The following is a 25567-nucleotide window of genomic DNA, read 5'->3' on the forward strand; positions in this document are numbered from 1 at the left end:
TTGGAACAGCTTGTCATGGAGCCCACAAGAGAGCAGGCTATTCTGGACCTAGTGCTTTGCAATGAACCAGACTCTATAAAAGATCTTAAAGTAAGGGAATCCTTAGGAAGTAGCGACCATAATATGGTAGAGTTCAGTCTGGAGTTTGAAAGGGAGAAGGCAAAATCGGATGTAATGGTGTTACAGTTGAATAAAGTTAATTATGAGGGCATGAGAGAGGAACTGACTAAAATAGACTGGAAGCAGAGGCTAACCGGGAAGACAGTAGAGCAAAAATGGCAGGAGTTTGTAGGCATAATTGAGGACACTGTACAGAGGTTCATTCCCAAGAAAAGAAAGATTAACCGGGGAGGGATTAGACAACCTTGGCTGACAAAGGAAGTCAGGAAATGTATTAAAGAAAAAGAGAGATCCTATAAAGTGGCTAAGAACAGTGGGAAATCAGAAGATTGGGAAGGATACAAAAGCAAACAGAGGATAACAAAGAGTGTAATAAGAAATGAGAGGATCAAATATGAAGGTAGGCTAGCCAGTAATATTAGAAATAATAGTAAAAGTTTCTTTCAGTACATAAGAAACAAACGACAGGCAAAAGTAGACATTGGGCCACTTCAAACTGATGCAGGAAGCCTAGTGATGGGAGATAAGGAAATAGCAGGAGAACTTAACAAGTACTTTGCGTCAGTTTTCACAGTGGAAGACATGAGTAATATCCCAAAAATTAAAGGGTGTCACGGGGTTGAGTTGAGTATGGTTGCCATTACGAAAGAGATAGTGCTAGAAAAGTTAAAAAGTCTTAAAATTGATAAATCTCCTGGCCCCGATGGGATACACCCTAGAGTTCTGAGAGAGGTGGCTGAGGAAATAGCAGAGGCATTGGTTGAGATCTTTCAAGAGTCACTGGAGTCAGGAAAGGTCCCGGATGATTGGAAGATGGCTGTTGTAACCCCCTTGTTCAAGAAAGGATCAAGGCAAAAGATGGAAAATTATAGGCCAATCAGCTTAACCTCGGTTGTTGGTAAAATTCTAGAATCCATCATTAAGGATGAGGTTTCTAAATTCTTGGAAGAGCAGAGTCTGATTAGAACAAGTCAACATAGATTTAGTAAAGGGAGGTCATGCCTGACAAACCTGTTGGAATTTTTTGAAGAGGTAACAAGTAGGTTAGACCAGGGAAACCCAGTGGATGTGGTCTATCTAGACTTTCAAAAGGCCTTTGATAAGGTGCAACACGGGAGGCTGCTGAGCAAGGTGAGGGCCCATGGTGTTCGAGGTGAGCTGCTGGGATAGATTGAGGATTGGCTGTCTAACAGAAGGCAGAGAGTTGGGATAAAAGGTTCTTTCTCAGAATGGCAGCCGGTGACGAGCGGTGTCCCGCAGGGTTCGGTGCTGGGGCCACAGCTGTTCGCATTATATATTAATGATTTGGATGAGGGAACCGGGGGCATTCTAGCGAAGTTTGCCGATGATACGAAGTTAGGTGGACAGGCAGGTAGTACTGAGGAAGTGGGGAGGCTACAGAAGGATCTAGACAGGTTGGGAGAGTGGTCTAGGAAATGGCTGATGGAATTTAACGTGAGCAAGTGCGAGGTCTTGCACTTTGGCAAAAAGAATAAAAGCATAGACTACTTTCTAAATGGTGAGAAAATTAATAAAGCCAAAGCACAAAGGGATCTGGGAGTGCTAGTCGGGGATTCTCTAAAGGTAAACATGCAGGTTGAGTCCGTGATTAAGAAAGCGAATGCAATGTTGTCTCTTATCTCAAGAGGGTTGGAATATAAAAGCAGAGATGTACTACTAAGACTTTATAAAGCTCTGGTTAGGCCCCATTTGGAGTACTGTGTCCAGTTTTGGTCCCCACACCTCAGGAAGGACATACTGGCACTGGAACGTGTCCAGCGGAGATTCACACGGATGATCCCTGGAATGACAGGTCTAACATATGAGGAACGGCTGAGGATACTGGGATTGTATTCGTTGGAGTTTAGAAGATTAAGGGGAGACTTAATAGAGACGTACAAAATAATACATGGCTTGGAAAAGGTGGATGCTAGGAAATTGTTTCCGTTAGACGAGGAGACTAGGACCCGTGGACACAGCCTTAGAATTAGAGGGGGTCATTTCAGAACAGAAATGCGGAGACATTTCTTCAGCCAGAGAGTGGTGGGCCTGTGGAATTCATTGCCACGGAGTGCAGTGGAAGCAAGGACGCTAAATGTCTTCAAGGCCGAGATTGATAGATTCTTGTTGTCTAGAGGAATTAAGGGCTACGGGGAGAACGCTGGTAAATGGAGCTGAAATGCGCATCAGCCATGATTGAATGGCGGAGTGGACTCGATGGGCCGAATGGCCTTACTTCCACTCCTATGTCTTATGGTCTTATTAAGTCTTTCAGCTCATTACGCACCTCTCCCTGTACAGTGCTGGAACTCTGGAACTCAAATTCTTCTTCTATTATAATACATAGAAATCAGTAGCTGGATAGAAAAGAATCAACAACTAATCCGTGAATAGTTGAGAATTGTTTTTAAAAGACCTGCTAGGTGTTGGGAATGGTTTCGTCCTGCTGAACAATACGAGTGAGAAAGTGCTTGGTGAAATGTGGACCTCCAAACTCCAGAGTTGCATTTTGACTGACATCAGAATCTGTTCAGTCTGCATACCTCTGTTGAACATTGTCAACACGTATGTGTGAATGCCCTCAGCAAAGTGATACATAACAGAATAGCACCAAAAATATATATGCATCATGAATGTCATTTTATGTCATGCAGGCCATTCAGCTCATCAAGTCCGCACCCACCCCTTGAAGAGCATCCCACTCAGACACATCCCCCTACCGTATTCTTGTAACCCTCCATTTCCCATGACTAACCCACCTAGCCCACATATCCCTAGACACTATGGGCAATGTAGCATGGGCAATCCATCTAACCTGCACATTTTTGGTCAATGGGAGGAAACTGGAACACCTTGGGAAACTCGTGCAGACGTGGGGAGAATGTGCAAACGGCACATACATGGGTGCCTGAGGCTGTGTGTGTGACTAGTCGTGTGACTGCTAATGTGAGTACTTAACTGGGGTATCTGTGTTGCTACCAGTTTCAGTAAAGTCAGAGAAAAGTTAAGAGTGGTGTTTTGAGCACCCATAATATGGTGTCAGAAGATTAGCTGAGAATGAGTGGTGGAGGGCTGTTAAAAAGCACAGCTACTGACAAAGGCACAGAAATGTTCAAACCTGTGAAAGCTACTTCAAGTAACTGAAAGAAACTGAAGAAGAATGAAAAAGCATGCCACAGCTGAAACATAGTGTAAGGCATGATGAAGCATTTTTTTCTCTCCTATAAGTGGCCTAAATGAAAGATTTTATGTAATGGAACTGGCAGTTTTCTTATGTGCATTACACAATTCTATAATTACAATAGACCTACTTAACAAACCAGGTAAAATTGTTGCTACCTTCCCCCACCCTCCTCCCTGACCTATCACCTTCATCCCCACCCCCACTCACCTATTGTACTCTATGCTACTTTCTCCCCACCCCTACCCTCCTCTCATTTATCTCTCCACTCTTCAGGCACTCTGCCTCTATTCCTGATGAAGGGTTTTTGCCCGAAACATCGATTTTCCTGCTCCTCGGATGCTGCCTGAACTGCTGTGCTTTTCCAGCACCACTCTAATCCAGAATCTACTTAACAAACCAAAGTAGCTAAGAGTAGCTACATTTTTATCATTGTTGGGAATAGATTATTTTGAAGTGTATCCACCCAGAATTTCTCAGAATAAAAGAAGAAAAGAAATAGCCAAAATTTTGAAAGCCCTTAAGACATGTTTTGAATCCCAAGTGATTTCAACTTTTGTATACTCCATATTCATTATTTGGGCCCAGTTTAAACAAGAGTTCATTGATTGATAAGTGAAGTCATTAATGTAGCTGACAATATTTTGTGACTTTGCTTAACATTAATCTGATTTAATTAACAACAGGTTTGTATTGAGATAAGAGCACAATGAAAGCAGATCTACTCAGAGAGGAGAAACCTACTCTCGGGAAAGCAGTAAACATGTCCAGAAGCATTGAGGCTGTAGATAAATAATTAAAGCAGAAATATGTTAGAACAGACCAGGTTTTGCATTATACTGAACATGCCCAATCCCTACTCTTAGATCAAACAATGCTCTTGACTGATAGTGGCAGTACTCTTACTGACAACAGTCCTCCTAAGGACTATTCCCCTTAAACACTGAGCAATGGCCATTGGTTGAAGCACATTCCGTATGTTGCATAAGTTGCTGGCACAGACTGCAGGTGTGACATTGATGAAGCACGATGTCATACTGTTGACTGATCATATAGTGACAACCACAATAAACTATTCCTGATGAAGGGCTTTTGCCCGAAACGTCGATTTTCCTGCTCCTCGGATACTGCCTGAACTGCTGTGCTTTTCCAGCACCACTCTAATCTAGAAGCACAATAAACTGCCTGGCTTTGTGCCTGCACTAAAAGGCAAATTGCGACAGAATTACGGTGAGCTCTGATAGATGCAGCAATGCTCAAAAAGGCAAATGACAGTAAAGGTGACCATTCAAGCAAGCATAAAATGAGTGAGCACTATAAAAGCAACTGAGAAGTGTGAAATGGGTGCCTCTGTGAGCAATGGCTTAGCAGTAGCATTTAAAGGTGTTTGTTGGCTCCAGAGTGTAAAACTGAAGTGGTGAACTCTTATTGTGAGGATACCAGTATAATGTGGTGACTTAGTGCATATCCAATGTCAACCTCCAAGAATGGGGCTGGGAATTGGGCATCTGGGTGTTCTAGTGGTCGCTGTCCATGGAATGTGCCTGAGATGTTAGAGAATGCTAACAGAGACAAACACCTGAGGAGAGATCTGCATCTGCCAGGTATTTGCTCAGATTTTCATATTAGCAATTCTTGTTATTTAGCTTCTCTGCACTGCCTGAGAAGATAGCAAACTGCATATAATGAGATGAGATTCAGAAATAGCAAGATGTAATTGAATTTAAATGGACCCTAAGCCACTCCGTAGCAAGATTCCCAATCAGACTGTTTTTTCTCTCGATATCAAGAATTTCAATTTTCGACCTTGTCATTTTGTCTTCACTCACCATTGTTACAGTATTCAGGGCTGTGTGGATTGCCCCCTAAGTTAATTTAAACAACCATATTTCAGTCCAAAGTGGCTCTAAATATAAAAATGGTCAAAGTGAAGGACTAAGATTGAGGTGGAGGAAGAATAGGTGTGCTTATACTTGAACTTAGGAATCTTTAATATTAAACTGGAAATTTAATGCCTCCCACTCCTATTTTGATAGGCACATAATGCAACAAAAATGTGGAAAGTAGTTACAAATTCTGAGCAGTGATGTGCATAGATATAATATTTTTGGTACTATTATCAGTCTATTTCTAATGGCAGAGCATAAGACTGACTGTGGTCCTCTGGTGAAGAATGTTAGAATACGAACATAATTGGATTAGAAAGCATGAATGTAATTCAGTCTACATTGTGAAGTTTTACACTTTGTTCATAGTTTTATGTTTCAATTGTGAATGAAAGATTTACAGCATATCAAGTTTAGGATGGTGCTTCCTAATTCTTGATTGAGCAATCAATACTGCTGCCCATCATGTTATACAAGCATTGTACTGCTCACTATTAGATCAATTTGATGCCACTGTCCTCTCTGTGTACAGATGTAAAGGGCTTGCTTCAACTAGTATAGTGGAGGAAAGTTACCTGATAGTCTGAAGAGAAGAGGCTCTTGTTTTAAACAAGATGTAGTTTATTACATGGGAACAACTAGGTACACATTACATTGAAGTGATAAACATAGTCAGAGATGATGAGGAAGGTCTAGTTGTTACATCTCACTCCTTTAAACTGTTTTCCCACCATGTCAAAATGAAACCATCATAGTGGTGGGCACATCTCTGCATTAACACTTCCAGACTCTTACACTCTTCTACAACAAACATGGAACATCCTAAGGGAAAAAAAATGACAATAAGTTGTGAAAATAAATTATAAAGATATTACACACACATATATACTGAATAAGAAGTAACAGCTACAGCGGTGAATTGAAGGAACTGATTACCTCAGTTGGATAGATGGCTACGTTGTTCAAGATTATGCCAACAGCAGAGAATTGATTCCTGCTCTGGCTGAGGTAAACATGGGACCTGCCTCTTCACCCCACAACTGACAAAGATTGCCAAGAATATGGTTCATAATGAAGCATCAGCATACAATGAGACATCTGGCTTTTGACAGAGCACATTAGAGAAATGTAACAGGATTCAAATATTGTCTTCAGAATGGATAGTTAATATTATTGGATAATTAGGTTCCCAATTTAATATTTTTCATGATTACACATATTTATCTGTAAAAGAGATCTTACATTTAAGTTGGACATTCACACGGGCTGTTACTATTAAAGAAGAGCTTTATGTGATTTCCAAAAAGAGCAGTAGGACTAACAGACAGTATAATTTAAATGTCACCTATCCAACCTTTTCAATTTCTTTACTTAATTCCGTCTTCTTGATTAAGTTTGAAACAGAATTCAAAGAGCACATCTTGAGAAATATTTCAAATGACAATCTTCCATGAGTTTCCAACATTAACAAATTACACTTAAATAACACCTTCAACATACAGAAATGTCTGGAGCAACATACAATATAGAAATTTGGATATAGAAATTTGGCCATTAGCTCAGTCAGAAATACAAGTTTGAAGGAAGGTTTTAGGGAAAATGTCCAGAGTGTAATGTTGAGGCTGTTGAAACATTGGCTGGCAATAATGGTTAGAAGGGAGAATGTAGAAACAAAAAGCAGCATCAGAGAAACATACAAACAAATGACTTAGGAGCAGAAGTACACCATTTGGTCTTTCAAACCTGCTTCCATTCATTAGGGTCATAGATATGTTTGTATTCTGAATTCCACATTCCCATCTACTCCCAACAGCCTTTGATTCCCCAGCAATAATATGAAGTTATCTGCCTCTGTCTTAAAAATATTTAATGGCTTGGCCTCCCCTGAGGCAGACAATTCTAAAGTCACACAACCAACAGAGAAAACAAAATTCTCATAAAATCTGTCCTAAAAGGGTGATCCCTAATTTTAAACCAGTACCTTGTAGTTCTGGACAAGAGGAAATTCCTTTTCATATCCACCTTATTCAGAATCCTATTTACTTCAATCAGGTCACTCCTCACTCTTCCAAATTCCAGTATAAACAAGCCCAGCTTGTCCAATCCATCCTCATAAGACCACCCATTCATTCTATGTATCAATGTAGTAAAACTCCTCTGCACAAACTCCATTTACAAACGAGGAGACCAAAACTACGTTCAGAATACAAGACTTCCCTAACACCTGTATAACAGAAACATAACACCCCTACTTTTATGTTCAATTCCCCTGGTAATGAAGGATAACATCCCGTAAGTCTTCTTGCCTCTGGTCTGTAGCTGCATATCAACATTTTGTAACTCATGCACTAGGACATCTAAATTCCTCTGCACCACAGAATTCCACTGTCATTATCCATTTAAATTATACTCCGCTTTTAATTCCTCCTGCTAAAATGAACTTCACATTTTCCCATATCATGTGACATTTGCCTGATTTTTGCCCAGTCAACCTAACTATATCTGTCTGCAACCAATAGCTTGGTCATATCTCCTTCACAATATACATTCCTACTTGTACAGGTATCACCTGTGAATTTAGCTACCATGCTTTCATTTCTTCACCTAAGTAATTGATATAAAAATTGAGGCATGAACGCAGACCCTTGCAGGATATCATTCATCATGTCATGTGAATCAGAGATACATTCATTTATGCACAAGAAAGGTCTCCTTGGACAATGGCTTGCTCTAGGGCTGTGGGAGGTTGGAAGTAATGAGAAATGAGACAATTGAGAAGTTTAAATATAGATGAAAACCTGAATTTTGCATCTGAATTAAAAGTAGCAATGCCACATTTCAATGTTACAATGTTGTCAAAATAGTAAGAGAACCTAGTGCTAAAGATACTCTGGCTATGAATATGTAGCCATAGTCTAACATTTTATCCAGAAGGCACAATCCCAATGAATTTTTGAGCTTAAGGTAAATCTAGGTGTTGAGCTTAACTCAATGTTGTAGTTCCATATCACATCTGTGAAATCTCTGTTGAACGATGCAAAAAAATTAAAACTTTGTGTCATCGTCATTTAAGTTGAATGTCTAAAGTTCTAAATTGTCCCATCTCAATTTGGAGGGTTTAACACTGATTAGCAAAGGAAAATAGGGAAAATCACCTTCTTTTCATCACTGTGACTTTCACTTTTATGATTTCAAATAGATATAAAATTTTCAAATATGGGCTACACATAATGATTTATATGTGTATTTATTCTATAAATATTATTCCTATAATAAAGTCTATTTAAAAAGCAGAGTTTTATGCAGCTTCAAGTTTGGGTTTAATGCAACTGAAAAAAATTGTTTTTCTATAAACTAGCAGTCAGTATTCATTTTATGGGAATAACTACTGCTTTAAACAGCTGGGATTTTAATTATCCAGATCAAGTCATGAGAAGTACTGGATTCTTTATCAACAGACAGAGCTACCTTGTTGAAACTTTATACTTAAAGTTTATAAAAATCATATACAAGTAACGTGTATGATATTAGTTTGAACGTAAGAGGTTTTGTCTTCTGTAACACAAATAATGTTTATTTAGTACAAAATTAAATATTAGGCATGACACATCTTGAAATTCTGCAAGTTAACAGGAATTTGAAATGTGAATACTGTCACAGGCTCAATTGGATTGTTCTGCATAGTAAAACATTAAATAACAGTATTTACATTATTTTCTCAAGAACACATGACTTTTTCATTGATTCACATTTACATTCTAACATACAAACTATACAAGTTACACATCCACAATCTTTCATTATGTTTAAATTATCAGCAGTAATACATTAGATAATACAGAAGCCAGAGTTGGTCATATTTACAGATACATTTATTTTCAGAATGCCAGCATATCAACTGCATCTGATTGGCTTTTACTCCTAGTTATAGCATTCTTTGGCCCGAGATGTTTAAAACTTAATCAAACCAAATATTTTATTCGTAAACATTTTTCTTAAAAAAATCGACATGCTCTCCAAAGAGTAAGTAGCACTTCATTTCTGATTATTGAACATATAATTTATTTTGGAAATTAAATAATGAGTAGTGAAGTGCACCAATCTTTTGAAACCAACAGTTTAGGGCAGTATTTTGTAATACTTGTCCAGCACCTTTATCTATGATTTCTTTCTAAAATTCACAAAATAAGTCCTGGAAAAACTAAGCACTTGGTAACAGAAATATTCATCTGATAAAGTGCATTAGTGTTTCAAATGTTGTGATTCTTTGCTATATATCATATGATCTTTTAAATAGAATGTGTTAGGTTGAATAACGGGTTGAGGCCATAGACAATGATGATGCTGATAGGTCCTTGAGAATTTTATTAAGGCCTGCAATGTTTTCTTCAAGCAGGTAGTTTTTTTTCTCTGTTGTCTTCTGTCTCTGTTCAGACATTTCAAGGGCCTTGAGGAGTTGAGCATTTTCAACATATAAATCTTTGACTTTTTCATCTGCTTTAGCATTCTTGGACAGCTGTAAAGCAACAGTAACTAAAGTTAAAAAAAAACACACTATTATCTCTGTTGTCTGTTTAAAGAGATTTACATTAGAAAAATCTTTTTTTAAGTTTTACCAGGGCCAAGCTACAAGGTCCTGGTAAGGGGGACGAGAGAATTGGAGAGCTACTGTAGAAAGACAATGGGGAGGTAACCTTTGATGGGGGATTAATATCAGATCCAGGGAACATGTTAAGAAGGGGCACCAACAACCTGCTAGGGGAAAGCTGCCTGACTGCTTGTTAAGTATATGCCTTCCTTGACCGATTGGATCTTGGCAACGGTGACCTGAAACTGTTTGCTTAGGGGCCTCAAAATGACATTACCCCACCCCTCACCCCCAGTGCTGGCTAAATTGCAACAGATGTGGATGGGCAGATTTGTGGAGGACATGTGCCTGCTGGAATTAATGCCCACACCTACCCATTTCAAACCAGTTGGTGAAGGAGCATTAAATCTAGCTTTATGTTTTTCTTTAATTTAAAAATAAATGCCAGGTTAAAGTATTGTATATTCCTTTTTTTTGGAAAGAAGTAGAGTTGAAATCTATTACAACATTATCTCATGTTTTAACAGTAATTGAAAATTAGCAATCTAACTCTATTCATGAAAGTCTAATTATTAAGCACAACTTACTTGTTCTTTCTGTTGCATGACTTTGTCCTGAAGAAGTAACTTCATGTTCCTTAACTTATTTTCAACATCTTGCATCCTTTCTTCCATCTTTTTTAGCAGTCGTTCATATGCCTCCTAAACAATAAAAATTAAACTTACTTCTAATTGTTAAAAAATTATAACAAAATCCTTAAAATATAGATAACATTTGATGGAAGAAGAGTTCTAATGCTACATGTTTGAACTTCTGCCAAAACAAAACTAAAATGGAAAGCACTATGCTTATGGTATTGTACACTTTGCTGAAACATTCTCTAAAATATTCCTAAATGACTAATATTTGGAGTGAGAGAAAACTAGGTCAGTTGAGGTTACAAATAAGAGGTCAGAAAGTTAGGTCAACAACATTTTTGAATTGCTCTAACATTCATTTGAAAGCGAGTTCTGAGTTCAAATCAATTAAGTTGTAACTAACACAAACATTTATGAGATAAATTAAAAATAAATAACATAAAAAATTTAAATTGAGTAAGGAGATTGTATTGCAGAGAGGCTGGGATTGTGTATCAGTGACACATAAGAACATTAAAGAAATTCAACCAGAAGTTCCTTGCCATATTCTGCAGATTCAAATGGCAAGGCTATTGAATGAACACTCATGACTTTCTTGAAGCCAGTTCCATAAGCTTTCAGGTTAAAACTCCTGCAAAATCAAATTTGATAGATAGAACACTGTGTCCACGCTGAACAACATTTCTATCACCAGGTTCTGTTTTCTCGAATCTTAACTAGCCTGTGTTCCAGTGGAGGACAAAGAAAGTACTATCCTGACACGCTGCACCATTAACATTCATGACTGTGAAAAACATATCACCAATCTTTCACAAGAATATTTCCAAATGTTTCACCTGCCCCACAAACTGCAACGTGCTTTGAGTCCCAATGTCTTACTGATGAGGCTGAGCAGCATCCAAGAAGGAAAGAAAAGGATGCAAATGTTGCATTTCAGATATTGTGAATATCCCGCCCCGTGTGCCCAAAGATCTGCAGGTTAAGAATCAGCCTGTTAACATCACAAGAAGATTAACAGCAGAAACTTGTAACCCTGTGTAGACATCATCCTGGAATCAAGGCATAGCTGACTAGTGGAGTTACGTGCATCAACACAGCAATAGAAATCGATTTACCATGGTTAATGTATACAATGGTTGAGACAAAAAAATTTGAATTGGGAGATTTGATAGTATGGAAATCTGTATACAACATATTTCAAATTGTTTGCACTACATTATTAATTAAAATGTTGCATCATTTACAGAGAAAAACCAAATTATATAAAAATCACACAGATTCAAATTAAAAACCACAGATTTATTGCAAAACTAAAAAAAGTGGAAGGGAGGGATCATTGTCAATCAGGAAACTGAAAATGATTATAAAGAAAAGTATTTTCTCATTTAGGCAGTAGGTATACAAAACATTAAAAAATGGAATTATTAATAACATCAAAATTCATGTGAAGGTACAGAAAAGAAAGATAAATTTTCAAAATGAGAGGCTAACATTTATAAATCTTTTTTTTCTCAGAACAGGCACAAATCATGACTATTCATACATTCTCGAAAATACTTATGGTAATAATGTCAAATATAACTCATTGTTCAAAATTTATGGCTGCAAATAAACATAAGACAATTTATTCTTGAAGACATGAAATAAATTAAAACAAATTAAATTTATGTGGAAATTGAAAGCTTAAATACATGATTAAGAGTTGTGATGAATACCTACAAAGCTAGAGAAGTTAAATATTTTCTTAAATAAAATTCAACACACATATTACACAGGACACTTGTACAAAAATTGATCTGATTTCTATGTCAAATACTTAAGAATAATTTATAACACAATTTTTTTCCTCCAAAACTTAAGTGTAAATATTCTTTCAGTTCTGAGAATAATTTTTATTTATGATAAAAAGCTGTTTACAATGAAAACCTTCACAAGTGCCCAATCCTCCTGTAGGTATCAGCATGCACAGCTCGTTGCTCCGGTGGTAGGGCCTATAGAAAGAATGGAAGTGATGCACTTCACCCTGTATTATGTAAGAACTGCCTAAACCCCAACAATTCATTGTTTCAAATCACCAATACAAAACCCATTACAGGCAAAGCAAATTAAACACATATCTGTTTCAGTAAATTTACCTGCACCAAAATTTAAACTATAACCAGAAAATTGCAATGCTTTGTTTTGATAAAAGCATTTTCTTCATGTATAGGAATAAATGATACTTCTGCAAGATAATCACACCAAGGCTGGATCTTTTCATTATGTTCATAATTATCTACATTTTCAGTAGGGGTCCCTTAACATGGGTCAAATTCTGGCAAATGCTATCTCCTTAAACCAAGGCACCAAGGCTAACATTACAACCTCCCTTGTGCAAAGCAGTTAATACAGGCAGACTGAAGGTCAAAGTCTGACCTTTCTGAGTTGCACAGTTTAGTTATTATCAGCTTAATCAGTTGAGTTGAGTCACTGGAGGAGCTCTTGCAAGTAATTTTAATTGATTCAGCTTTCAGATGCAAGCGTTCAATCTTTTGAATATCCTTTGTTCTCAGAATTCACCTACCTTGTTACTCTACATAGAAGGAGCTCTCTTTATGCTCACATTTATACAGCTGCTGAATTTCATGATTTTTCTGGAGCTCTAGCAAGGTACGTGTGCTGCTAATATGATGTATACAGGCTCTTTGAAATATTTTGCATTGTCACATGCTGATAACTTAAAGGGCAAACATTTGTGTATGGCATACTTAGGATCTTACAGGAAGCTTTGCAATTAGAGGGAAAGTTAGTATGAATATGTTTCGTTCGCAGTTAACTTCCTAGGTTTCCTTGGACCATATTCCAACTGCAAACCAAAAGGATATCTCCTATCAATGGTTTATGTTTGGTGGTATGCATATGAACACAACTTATAGATGACTGATTTTTCTATAACTTGATTAATCAGCCATTATCATCATTTATTTATGTCAATTCAGTTAAAATGGCTGGGTAAATCATGACATGCTAAATTTAGGATATATTTAATATTGGTGAACAATCAAGAATTGCCAAATTACTCTAATGATTGCTCTGAACTTTAAATGGTCTGATTTTTTCATTCACCAGAATGGATGTCGTCAGCAAGACCTCTGCTAAGCCCAACTGGTAAGACCAGCTAATGCTACAACAGCTATTCCATTAACTGATCTATCAATAAAACATGCATTAAAACAGATATGTTCTATTTTGGGTTTAAAGATAGTTTAACAGACATTAGTACTTTTAAAGGTTATGTGAAAGCGCATGAGTATTACACTTAAACTCATCTCGAGATGAGGAAAGGCTGTGGGCTTCTGATGACTGGAATGTTGAGTAGATGCATGATAGAGCTGTAAGCTGAGAGATCAGCTGTGTTGCTCAGAATTAAAGATTCCATTCTTTCATGGAATTAAGATGAAAAATAGTCGAAGCCCTGACAATTGAAGTTCCATCACATTCTAAGTGCCGGGGAATTTTCTTTTGTTGATGATGATCAAAAGCATGTGCTCTTATTGCTGATTAAGATCAAATAAACTTAAACACTGAATGAATTAAGAATAAAGTGGCATAATTTAATTATGCAGCTGAAGTATACTTTTATAAAAGACTAATGATGCCATCAGAAAAAAAACTCCAATAAAATCTCATTTGTCAAGTGTATCAAGAGTATCCTGCAATCTGAGCAATGTATGTGGTATAAAATAAACCTATAACCACCGCAATTTTCTTCATCTGAAAACATACAAATGCTGAACTAAATCAACAGCATTCCTTTTCTGATGCAAATAGGCTGGTACAAATGGAACTAAGTAAACCACACTTTTAGTGTTCCAAGGATTAAAGTAAAAATATTTCATTGAGGTTGGAATAAAAAATGTTTAGTACCACATTGACCATAAGACAATAAGATATAGGAGCAGAATGAGGCCATTCAGCCCATCAGATCTGCTCCATCATTCAATCATGGCTGATACGTTTCTCAAACTCATTCTCCTGCCTTCTCCCCGTAACCCTTGATCCCCTTACTAATTAAGGACCTATCTGAATCTGTCTTAACTACACTCAATGACTTGGCCTCCACAGCCTTCTGCAACAATAAGTTCAACAGATTTACTACCCTCTGGCTGAAAAAATTCCTCATCTCAATTCTAAAGGGAAGTCCCTTCACTCTGAGGCTGAGCTCTCAGGTCCTACTCTCTCCTACTAGTAGAAACATCTTTTCTACGTCTACTCTATCCAGGCCTCTCAGTATTCTGTAAGCTTCAATGAGATCTCCCTCATCCTTCCAAACTCCATAGAGGACAGACTCTCAACTGGTCAGAGTTCTCAACTGCTCCTCTAATGAGAGCCCTTCATCCTCAGGATCATTCTTGTAAATGTCACTCCAAAGCCAGCACATCCGTCCCTACATACGGGACTCAAAACTACTCATAATATTCCAAATGTGGTCTGATCATTATTCACACTCCCTGAAAAGCATCAGTAAATATATTGCAGACCTAATCTGTTATTTTGTAGTACAAAAATTAAATAATTTCCTTTAAAGAATTGAACACAAATTGTAAAGGAAATGTAAGATTATCGCACAAATTGCCATAATAATTTAGAATTTTAATGCTCTTATTGTAATTAACAAAGGATTATTGTCTACTTAAAATCTAAGACAATTATCAGTAAGAATACAAAGTACATCAGCACAGTAACTTAGATTTTTCAAAATTACCTGGATTATTTCTAAACATGCAGATGAAATGTTTAGATAATTACTTGGTATTTACCTGTTGTGTATTGCTTTCCATGACTTTCTTGTCTAATTGCTCTTGCAGTTGATGACGTTGAACTTCCTCATGGCTTAAACATTGCTGAAGCTGAGCTAATTGGTCTTTTGGAACCATGGTGCAGATTTGTTCTCGCAATTGTTGTAGTTCTCGAAGATTCTGTGACTGGCTAAATGTCAGGCTTGAATTTGACTGTAGCAACTGAGTATATAAACAGATTAGGTAAATGCATCATTATGTAATTATTTAAAATACTTTCATTACATTACATAAAGGCAAAATACTACAGATGCTGGAAACAGGAACTTCAAAATAATCTCTTTGTTTTATAATTCTCCATTTACAGATATTTTGACTTCCAGCTTACAGGCTATAAAGGGATCTTGGCTTCCTAAATTGTTCTTCTGACTTCTAGCTAAATTTGTAGCTATGGTACAAAACAGGAAACATGTTTTAGATTCCTTCAGTTACAGGTTCCAGCAAAAGTACCGTAGTCAGAAACTTCAGCTTTCACTAAAAGTTAATGTTCACATTTGTAATTTTGCTTCCTATTGCACACATTGGTGCCTTGTGTTTGGAGAAGGCTAGTGCTGTAATTTCTAATATTCAAATGGAAATGTTATTTGTGCTCAATATCCAATAGTGCTCACTACCTACAAGCCAGAGTGTGACTTTATACACTCAATAAGACATGATGAACAAAACAAATAACTTTTTTTTTCTGAATGGTTTCACTGCTATCACTGCCATATAACGTGGTCATATGAGCTATATGTAAAAGAAGCAGCTGACAGAATATTCTTCTGAAGACTGTCATTGAGACAAAGGAAGTTCTTTGCATGGCAATGAGACATCCCTATTGAAGGCCACGACAGGCCATATTGACTACTGAAGGCAGTCTGGACAGAGGTGGCCGAGGAAGGGCAGCAACTGTGGATGGCTCAAGAGGACTTAGGTCCAGCGCTACAAGAGGATGAATGTTCTGCTGCACTCTACCATGGAAGGCACTGCTTTCTAGTCAATGCTCCGAACTCTGATGAGTTTAAGGTAGCATTGAAAGATTGCCATAGCATAGAGCTGCAGCACAGGAGATGAGAGTCAGGCACCTTCATCTGAAATCTCATGTGCAATCAATGTCTGCCACTTCAATACAGCTACCAAATAATCAGTTACCAGTGCTGTGGTACCAGAGTGGTGCTGCTTCTCAAATGTCAGCCAAGGTTCACATGCAAATCACAAATGGAGCTACATCACTCAGTGGCTCATGCACCATTAGGTTACTGATCTTTCATCATAACTAGGGGACTGGACAAATCTGATAGCTTTTTACAAAAAGTTGATATGGGACAGAATACAACCACAGAAGAAGATTTCCTTTTGAGTTGAGCTGCCTTTCTTTTTTTCATGGGATGTGGGCATTGTTGACTCGACCAACATTTATTGCCCATCCCTAATTGCCCAAGAGTCTGAAGTGATATGTAGACCAGACTAGGTAACGATGGCAGTTGCCTTCATAAAGACATTAATGAACCAGATTGGCTTTTCCAACAATCAGCATTAATTCCAGATTTGTATTGAAATCAAATTCCATCATCTACCATGGTGGGATTTGAACCTGGGTCCCCAGAACATCACTTGGGTTTCTGGATTACGAGTCCAGCAATAATGCCACTGGTAATTGCCACCCCCTCAAGGTGAACTTTGCTTGCCTGCTCTGGTCAGGCTTGCTGGCATTAGCTGTTCCACTTGGGCAGGCTTGTTGACCTTGTCAGGCTTCACTCCTTAACACTGTAAGCATTTAATAAAAATAGAAATACTGTATAAGACTGAGAATTCTCATGAACTGATCAGCATTGAGAGGCTGCACGCAAATAAGCATGTAAAGAAATGGCTTTGTTATGAAGCAATCAAATTAGTGATGAAATTTATGCTCACAGGAATTTGGATCAAGACGTCTACCTTATCAGGTTCACAACACAAATATATAGTTGGATTTGTGAACCAAAGTGTTTCCTGTTTTCTGCATTATGGAGAATCCTCAATCCGATGGAGAAACATTGATATTTTTGAATGAACCTATTCAGAGATGTTATCACACATCTCTGGAGCAGGTGGGACTTGAGTCTTGGCCTCATGGCTCAGAGGTAGGAACATTACCACCTGACTGGGGCAAATGGCACTTCACCCAAGACCTTCTGGCCCAGAGGCTGCACCACAAGACTCTCAGCTCAGTGTTATAATGGCAATGAACACTAACACCTTCACCATCAGTAGAATCCAGGCTGCTATGTTATTCTGAGTTTTACAGTACATACCTTGTCACCAGTTTCCATTAATTGACTCTCCAGGTTGGACTGCTTTTTTCGCAGCATTTCATTCTCCACATTGAGGACTTTCAGTTCATGTTCAAGTGAGACAATTAACTTAATCTGCCAGGAGAAACAGTTCTGTGTCAGAAACATAGGCTACATTGAACTCTTAAAAAAACGTGACAGCAGTCTGCCTCGGCTTCCGATTGTGAGGGCATAGGGGCATCAGAATCTTAAGTAACATCGGCACTGCGCAAGATCTATTTTTGGTGCTGTTTTTGTAAAACGGAATTCAACAGCACTTCATGAAACTCTAATTTCAAATTACATGCAGTAACCTCTTAAAGGCATATAATAAAATTTATCACAAGATTTTGCCCACGGTCTCAACCCTCTTTCATCCATGTGCATCAATTACACACTAGACAAGTACAATTACACTATTTCTTTTGGGTGTCTTTGTGTCATTTGAAAGGATTAATTATTGGATGCCTTTCCTTCACAGTCAACCATACTCTTTATGGTTTATATCTGTTCCTAATGAAATCTGGATATTTCCTGCAATGGTTGCAATGCTAGAACAGTCACCTTGGTATACACCAATGCTCCAATCCAAACCACCCCATACTGCTTTTTGCATATTTATCTTCATGACATACCTTTCAAAAAGGATTTAATATACCAAAGCAAACAAACCTACTCTTTTGACATTAGGCTGAGGATAAGTTCCTGTCTTGAAGCATGTGAAGTGGTGTCCAGCTAGCCTTTAAAGGTGGCAGTAGAATCTATAACCCCAGAAGGTATGGCTAATAGCAAGAACTTCTAGTCTCATGTGTGACTAACTTGTCTAAGATAATGAGTAGACAAGCATATGATCATTTGAGCTAGCTTATCCTGGGCTTAGAAGGATTTGATGCCATCTAACGAACTTGATGCTGTACCTTAATTTCAGAATTGAAAATCTCAGTCATTGTGTGGGACAAGCACTTATATCACTCAAGTTGTCTGCCTGCTTGTCCCACACGATGACTGAGATTTTCAATTCTGAAATTATTTGACTGGGATGGACAAAGTCAGAAGTCAGACAACACCAGGTTATAGTCCAACAGATTTCTTCGAAATCACAAGCTTTTGGAGCATTGCCTCTTCATCAATTGAAGGGAGAGAAGCACACAGGCACAGAATTTAAAGGCCAAGAGATCAATGGGCAGAGAGATTAAAAAAATCATACAAATGGTGCAAGTGGAGTGTCGATAGGGTGAATAATAAGTCTTTGCAGGTGATCAAGAGTGTAAGACCATGTGTGTAAAGTGTCAAAGCTGACTAACAAGTAAAGGGATGACCTATAATCTGATTAAATAAGGCAGACAATAATTTCAAAAAATTATAAATAAGGTGGTGCTGGAGACAAACCAAATGACTAGAAAAACATAATAGGTATAAGAGTACAATGCCAAGGGTCTAACCAAAGTAATAAGTAATCCAAAACTGTACAAACTAATTAAGGTAGAGAGATCATAACAACTTGACAAGGTGATTTTGTCAAAACAGGACAGTAAGGAAGATTTTGCAGATATAGAACAGTGTGGTGGGTGAAGTACCTGTAAGAGCAGCACGGTGGCTCAGTGGTTAGCACTGCTGCCTGACAATGCCAGGGTGCCAGGGATCCAGGTTTGATTCCTGCCTCAGAATCTGTGTGATGTTTGCACATTCTCCTCATGTCTGCGTGGGTTTCCTCCCACAATCCAACAGATGTGCAGGTCAGGTGAATTGGCCATGCTAAATTGTCCATTGTGCATTAGTCAAGGGTAAATAGAGGATAGGGATCTGGGTGGGTTACTCTTTGGAGGGTCAGTGTGGACTTGTTGGGCTGAAGAGCCTGTTTCCATACTGTAGGGAATCTAATCTTCTCTCTGCTAGCCACATTGTCACAGGGGACATCATTTGGTCTAACTGTACACTTATGCTGGCATCTCAAAAACCTCATAATCTGAAAATCTGAGCATCACATGCATGATTTGCACTCAAAGGCTTATACCTATCACATCCTTTCAAAATACCAATTCTTCTTGTTCTGATTCCTACTCACTGGGGACATCTCAATAACTCTCAAGGTTATGCATGATCACAAACTGCTCACACCAATTCCTATCATGTGAAATTCTTCTCTTGGTCTCATTGCAGGAATAACTGGCTCTCAATTGGGCTTGGTGGGTTAAAACTGGTTGGGGTGGGGCTTGGATCCAGCTCCTCCCCTTTTTTGAAGAAAGTACCAAACTAGCCAGGTAAAATTGGTACCATTCGTTTGCTGTCAGAGAGACTCCAATTACCAGTAAGCACTATTGTGTCTGATCTTCTCAGATGTGCAAGAAGGCAAACACATAGCTCTGCGTAAGTCCTTCTGTACCTTTACCAATTAATTCACTCTCTAGTGCCACTCAGAACTCCATATGGTGAACGAGGCTGCAACTTGAGGATGTCCTGTCCAGCAGCTCAGAGACTGTCACCTCAGTGGGTGAACAGTCATAGAGTCAGAGTTGTATAGCATGGTAACAGACCCTTCAGTCCAAATCGTCCATGCTGACCAGGTATCTTAAATTAATCCAGTCAATATTGTATCTGTACCAGCATCCATCACTTCATCTGGAAGATTGTTCCATACACACACCATTCTCTGTGAGAAAAAGTTGCCCTTTAGGTCCGTTTTAAATCTTTTCTCTCTCACCTTAAACCTATGTCCTCTACTTCTGGACTCCCCTACCCTGGGAGAAAAGACTTTGGCAATTCACCCTATCCATGCCCTTCATGATTTTATAAACCTCTATAAGATCACACCTCAACATCAGCTAGAGTTGACTCGGGGACACAATCAGGTGAGTACATCTACAGCTGATCGTAGAAGAAATACATGAGATCTGTGACATTCAGAGACTGCCAGAGATCAAGCACCTGCTCAGCCCCATGAAGAAGATGGGGCTCTGTATCCTGATCTGACATATATGTTCAACTTGGACAGAGAGGCAAGGGAACACCAGGCAGCTGTGCCAGAGCCTGTTGGTAGCCTGGAACATCCATGTTGTCATTACAGTGATGACTCCAGCACACGGGTGCTGGGCTACCACCTTGGAAAAGGTTCAGCAGAATGCTCAAAATCTGCTTGATATACATGTGGACCTACACTCCATTGCTCTGTCAGTAAGGTAACAGGACAGTGAGGCATCTCAGGGCGACAGGATGATGCCACAGGAAAAATACGTTCTAAACATGTACCACTGTAGCTACATCTCAGGCCACTCCAGAGGTACAGCACCCATCCAAGAGGCAGCATGGTGGCTCAGTGGTTAGCACTGTTGCCTCACAGTGCCAGGGACCTGCGTTCGATTCTTGCCTCGGGCGACTGTCTGTGTGGAGTTTGCACATTCTCCCCGTGTCTGCATGGGTTTCCTCCAGGTGCTCTGGTTTTCTCCTACAATCTGACTCTATGACTCTATGTGTAGGTTAGGTGAATTGGCCATGCTAAATTACCCACAGTGTTCAGGGATGTGTAGCTTAGGTGTATTAGTCTGGGGTAAATATAGAGCGGATAGGGGAATGGGTGTGGGTGGTACTCTTCGGAGGGTCAGTGTGGACTTGTTGGGCTGAAGGACCTATTTCCACACTGTAGGGATTCTGTATCTTCCATATCCACCTGCCCTGACAGTGATCCCATTGCCTCAATGACCTCCGGCTGGGGAGTGGGAGCAAGTGTTGTGCAGGAAACTCTCAGCAAGCCAGGGCCCTGTAAACATAAAGCTCCAAGAGGTACACACCAATGCCTTCAACACTATCAGGGTTTACCAGTCAATATGCTCCCTCCGTCTCAGGTCCAGAAGTTGGATCTACACTCAGACATAGTGCAAGTTGGAGGCAAAGATAAACCTTCTGAGGTGGCTTGGTGTGGAATCATTGAACAGAATAAGCACTTCAGTAAATATATATTTTGCAGGCATCTCAGTTTCACAGCATTACTGAATTTGCAAGCCTTGCTACAGTCTTAAAATTCCACCTGACCTCTCCAAAACCTTTTTGCAATATGTCCCAGCATACATTCCACTTATCGCAAATCTTTTCATTTCTCTCCCCCCATCAATAATTGGCATTTCAAATTGAAATCCTTTGCCACCATTGTCCTCTCCAGAGTTTTTCAAAGCTTGCTTCTTGGATCACATATCTCTGCTCAGTGTGCACCCAATTAAAGTAACGTGGGATGTTGTTGTATCAAAAGGTAGTGTACGGGTTGAAACTTTTCTAGTCTGCTCTAACCTAATCAGAAAAGAGTGATATTGATTTTCTCATGTTTTTAGTTTACCCTCCTGTTGAGATCTTTCTGAATCTGATCATATTCCTTCTTGAGACAGAGCTTCTCCTGTTCAGCAGCTTTCAGCGTGGCTGACCTGCTGTAGTGTTTTTGCTGTTTGAGTGTCAAAATTGTAGATTCCAAATGTTTGATCTACAAAAAAGAGAATTAACTTGAAATCATATTCAGAAGCATGCAATCTTACCCTTATGCAAAATTCCACCAATCCCAAACTTGTAATCAATTTACTGTTACATAGAAATCCTTATTGTACGCAAAATCATTGCTAGAAACATGCATTGCTGAGGTATTCCAGTGGCAAACAGGCCATTAGACTCACAGCCCTTTCGACTGCATCATCAGGGATAGGTTTTTGTAATTCTTGTTTAATAGCTGGCTGTTACAGTATCCTTAATAATACATACTGGATACTAAGCTGAAGCTTGCAGGGTAAGTTCAGAAAGATATTTTACTGAATAACTAAGCTTAATTAGTTTGATTCACAATTTTTGTTCGTTTAACATAACCTGAGCAGGCAACTATTGGAGCCTTAAGATTGGATTCTGTGCCACTGGGTTAGGAAATGAAATATCAGTAGTATTTCAAATATATACCAGATCTTCAAAATCAAAAATATTCCAAGGCAAGCTATAGGGAAGGGAGTACTTAAAAAAAAATGAAATTAACACCAAGCCACGATGGGAGACTTGGCTGAAATAAAAAGGAATTTTGTAATCGCTATTAAAGCCAGAAGGTTGTTATTTTTGAAAAATTGTTCATTGAATGCGGATGTCAATGCCAATGTTAGCATTTGTTGCTCACCCCAAATTTTTCTTAACAGCATTTAAGAGCTACATTCATCTAGGTCCACAGTCACATGTAGGCTTGACCAGGTAAAGATGTTAGACACTCTTAGGAAAATTAGTGAACTGAATGGATATTTACAAAACTGATCATTGTTTCATGATCCTACTACTAAGGCTGGCTTTCAATTTCAGATCTTTGTAAAAATTAATTAACTTAATTCATTGCTCTAGTTACTTTTGTGGGATTTGAATTTGTGTCCCCAGAATATCAGCATGGACTTTAGGATTACTAGCCATACTTGCTGTTACTTCAATGTCTCCCCTGTTGAGAGGAATCTCAACATATTTCTGGTCCCAAAGGTGGGACCAAACTCCTTGAAGAAAATCTAGGCCTGTAACGACAGTCAAGAATTCAGATACTCATTGGTTTATTTTCTCAGTTACCTTCTCCCTGGCCTGCTGAAGCTCCCCTTTTATTTGCTGTCCTTCTTTCTGCAGCCTCTCATTTTCCTGCCGTAGTAATTTCTGTTCCTCTTCCACCAGCCGAGCCAGGTCATTCTGGTAAAACTTTTTCTGCTGATGCTGAAAATCTGCAGAGTGCAAAGTCAGCTCTAGCATCTGATTCTGCAAGTCACAGAAAGGAAACACACAGTTAAGTCATCTGAAATATATTTCTTCTTGATTGTTTTGAAAGGGACCCTCCCCCTACCACTTTCGTATATATCACAACAATTTCTGAAGTGTATATGATTTAGTAGCATGAGGCACTTCAGGTATCTACTGCTCACTTAAGGAAAAAGTGGATGGTTAATGGGAGAGAATGCATTCATGTGAACTGTCATGTGCACATTGCAGGGGAAGAGGATTGTGCTCAGGTGTAATGTTCCCATTGATATTTATGGTGTACGTTTAGTGCTAAAGAAGTTACGTTTAACTGCATGTCATTTAGCAGCTGGCACTGCGATGCACCCAATTACAGCAAGCATCAGTATTTGGACTGAGAATTGGAGAGGGTGGAAGTAAATAACTGATGCTGTCACTGCACATTTACACTAAACCACATGGAGCTCTAACGGGAACCACTGGTTGTTATAAAAATCAGAATGAATTATGTCCTTTCAGGAAGGAAATCTGCTAACCTTACCTGTCTGGCCTACATATGACTCAAGTCCCACAGCAAGGTGGCTGACTTTTAACTGTCCTTTGGGCAATTAAAAATGGACAGTAAATGCTGACCTGGCCAGCGATCCCCACATCCCAAGAATTAATTAAAATAGTATAGTCATAAAAAGTTATACATACATTAAACTTTTAAAAATTTTGACGGCAGAAAGAATTCAAGCAACGTTAATGAGTTTTACCTTATCTTTGGTGGTCTGTAGCTGTTTGTGCAATGACATAACTTCCTGCTTTAATGCTTCATTTTCCTGTTGAGCTACACGGAAGTCTGATTTCAATTTTGCTGTCTGGAGGTTGATACTTTGTGAGCTTTCCTCCAAACTCTGTATCTAAAATATAAAATGTCCCCTGTTTACATTTAAATGTTAAATTCAGCCATTAAAAATTATGTCTTTCACAATATGGTTATAACCTGGAGAGTGGTGGTGCCCCTACTTCTGGATCAGGAAGCCTGGGTTCAAATCCCACCTGCTCCAGAGGTGTGTAATAGCATTGATTGATTAGAAAAATAGGTATAAGCTGCAATAGGCTCTTCATAAAAAAAAATAGAAGGCCTGTTTCTTGTGGCTGCTGTTACATTTGTTTTCAAGCTGAGGTTTTCACCTAATATTTTCAGTACACTGCTAATTTCATTCTTTGAAGCACCATTTTCAATAAATGATAAGGAAAACAATGTCATGAAACTGACTTAAAATTGTACCCCAAACGTTTTCCACCGTGGGCAGGTATAAGTGAGACAAGACACTTTCTGAAGAAGGTTGGCTGAACCCGAACCATTAACTCTGATTTCTGTACACAGACTCTACCAGACCTGCTGAGCCTTTCCAGCAATTTCTGTTTTAACTTCTAATCTCCAGCATCCACAAATCGGTTTTACTTTCTGATGGGTTTGAGGATTGAGATGAGTCAACCCACCTACTGTGTGTGGATGGGCTGATAAATGACAAGTTTGTTTGTGCCACACAAGTGGCAGGTAATGACCATCTCCATAAATGGGGATTTCTAACCATTTCCCTTGACAGCTAATAGCATTGTCATCATTAAATTTCACTTTATCAACAACCTGGGCAGATCTCTGTTCACTATAAACCTAACTGCGCCTGCCATAAAAATACAGTGGCTGTAAGAGCAGTTCAGAGGCTACACATTCTGTGACTAACCTGATAGTACAAAGCCTTTCCACGAGCTTCAAGTCAGAAGTATAATGGAATCATAACCACGTAAACAAATGGCAAGTATACTGAAGAAACCCAATACAATCTTGCACAAAATAGCAGGCATGATTGGTATCCAAACCACCAACTTAAACATTAATTCTCTCCACCACTGGCGCCCAGTACTGTAGTATGTATCACATACAAGATGTACTGCTGCAACCTGCCAATGCTTCTTTGTTAGCATCTTCCAAATTCTTGACTTCTACTAGAAGAACAAATGCAGCAAGTGCATGGGAACACCAATTCCTGTAAATTTCCTCTCCAAGTCACACACCATCTTGACTTCACTGTTACTGAGTCAAAATCCTGGAGCTGGCTACATAGCAGAACTGTGGGAGAATGAACCCTCTAAATTATGCAGCCAAAATGTACTATGCATGGGACGGGACGGGCACAACCCTTAGGATGCACACATGCACAATAATATTAAAGAGGTCATGCAGCGTAACAAACGAATCATACACGGCAGAGAGAGGTTAGATGAAGCATTACTACAGATATACCTTTA

General features: G+C 38.8%; 1 protein-coding gene across 3 annotated transcripts in view; it reads right to left on the bottom strand.

The window, feature by feature from the left end:
- Positions 1 to 5793: 5793 nt before the first annotated feature.
- nin (ninein (GSK3B interacting protein)) overlaps positions 5794 to 25567 on the bottom strand; it is a 190257-nt gene continuing 170483 nt past the window's right edge. For 2 of the 3 annotated variants that reach the window (XM_087989848.1, XM_087989847.1), the window contains 7 exons: positions 24025 to 24171; positions 23108 to 23287; positions 21870 to 22010; positions 17528 to 17641; positions 15213 to 15413; positions 10363 to 10476; positions 5794 to 9703 (listed from right to left, as the gene is read on the bottom strand). In XM_087989848.1, the coding sequence (XP_087845974.1) occupies positions 9491 to 9703; positions 10363 to 10476; positions 15213 to 15413; positions 17528 to 17641; positions 21870 to 22010; positions 23108 to 23287; positions 24025 to 24171 (1110 nt within the window). In that variant the 3' untranslated portion in view covers positions 5794 to 9490. Of the gene's footprint in view, positions 9704 to 10362; positions 10477 to 11249; positions 12405 to 15212; positions 15414 to 17527; positions 17642 to 21869; positions 22011 to 23107; positions 23288 to 24024; positions 24172 to 25567 lie in introns of those variants that run through there. The other variant, XR_015757905.1, reaches the window with a different exon arrangement.

This window comes from Chiloscyllium plagiosum, unplaced genomic scaffold (genome assembly GCF_037043375.1).
Source record: "Chiloscyllium plagiosum isolate Xiang-an unplaced genomic scaffold, Cpla_swu_hap1 HiC_scaffold_8, whole genome shotgun sequence".
Taxonomy (NCBI): domain Eukaryota; kingdom Metazoa; phylum Chordata; class Chondrichthyes; order Orectolobiformes; family Hemiscylliidae; genus Chiloscyllium; species Chiloscyllium plagiosum.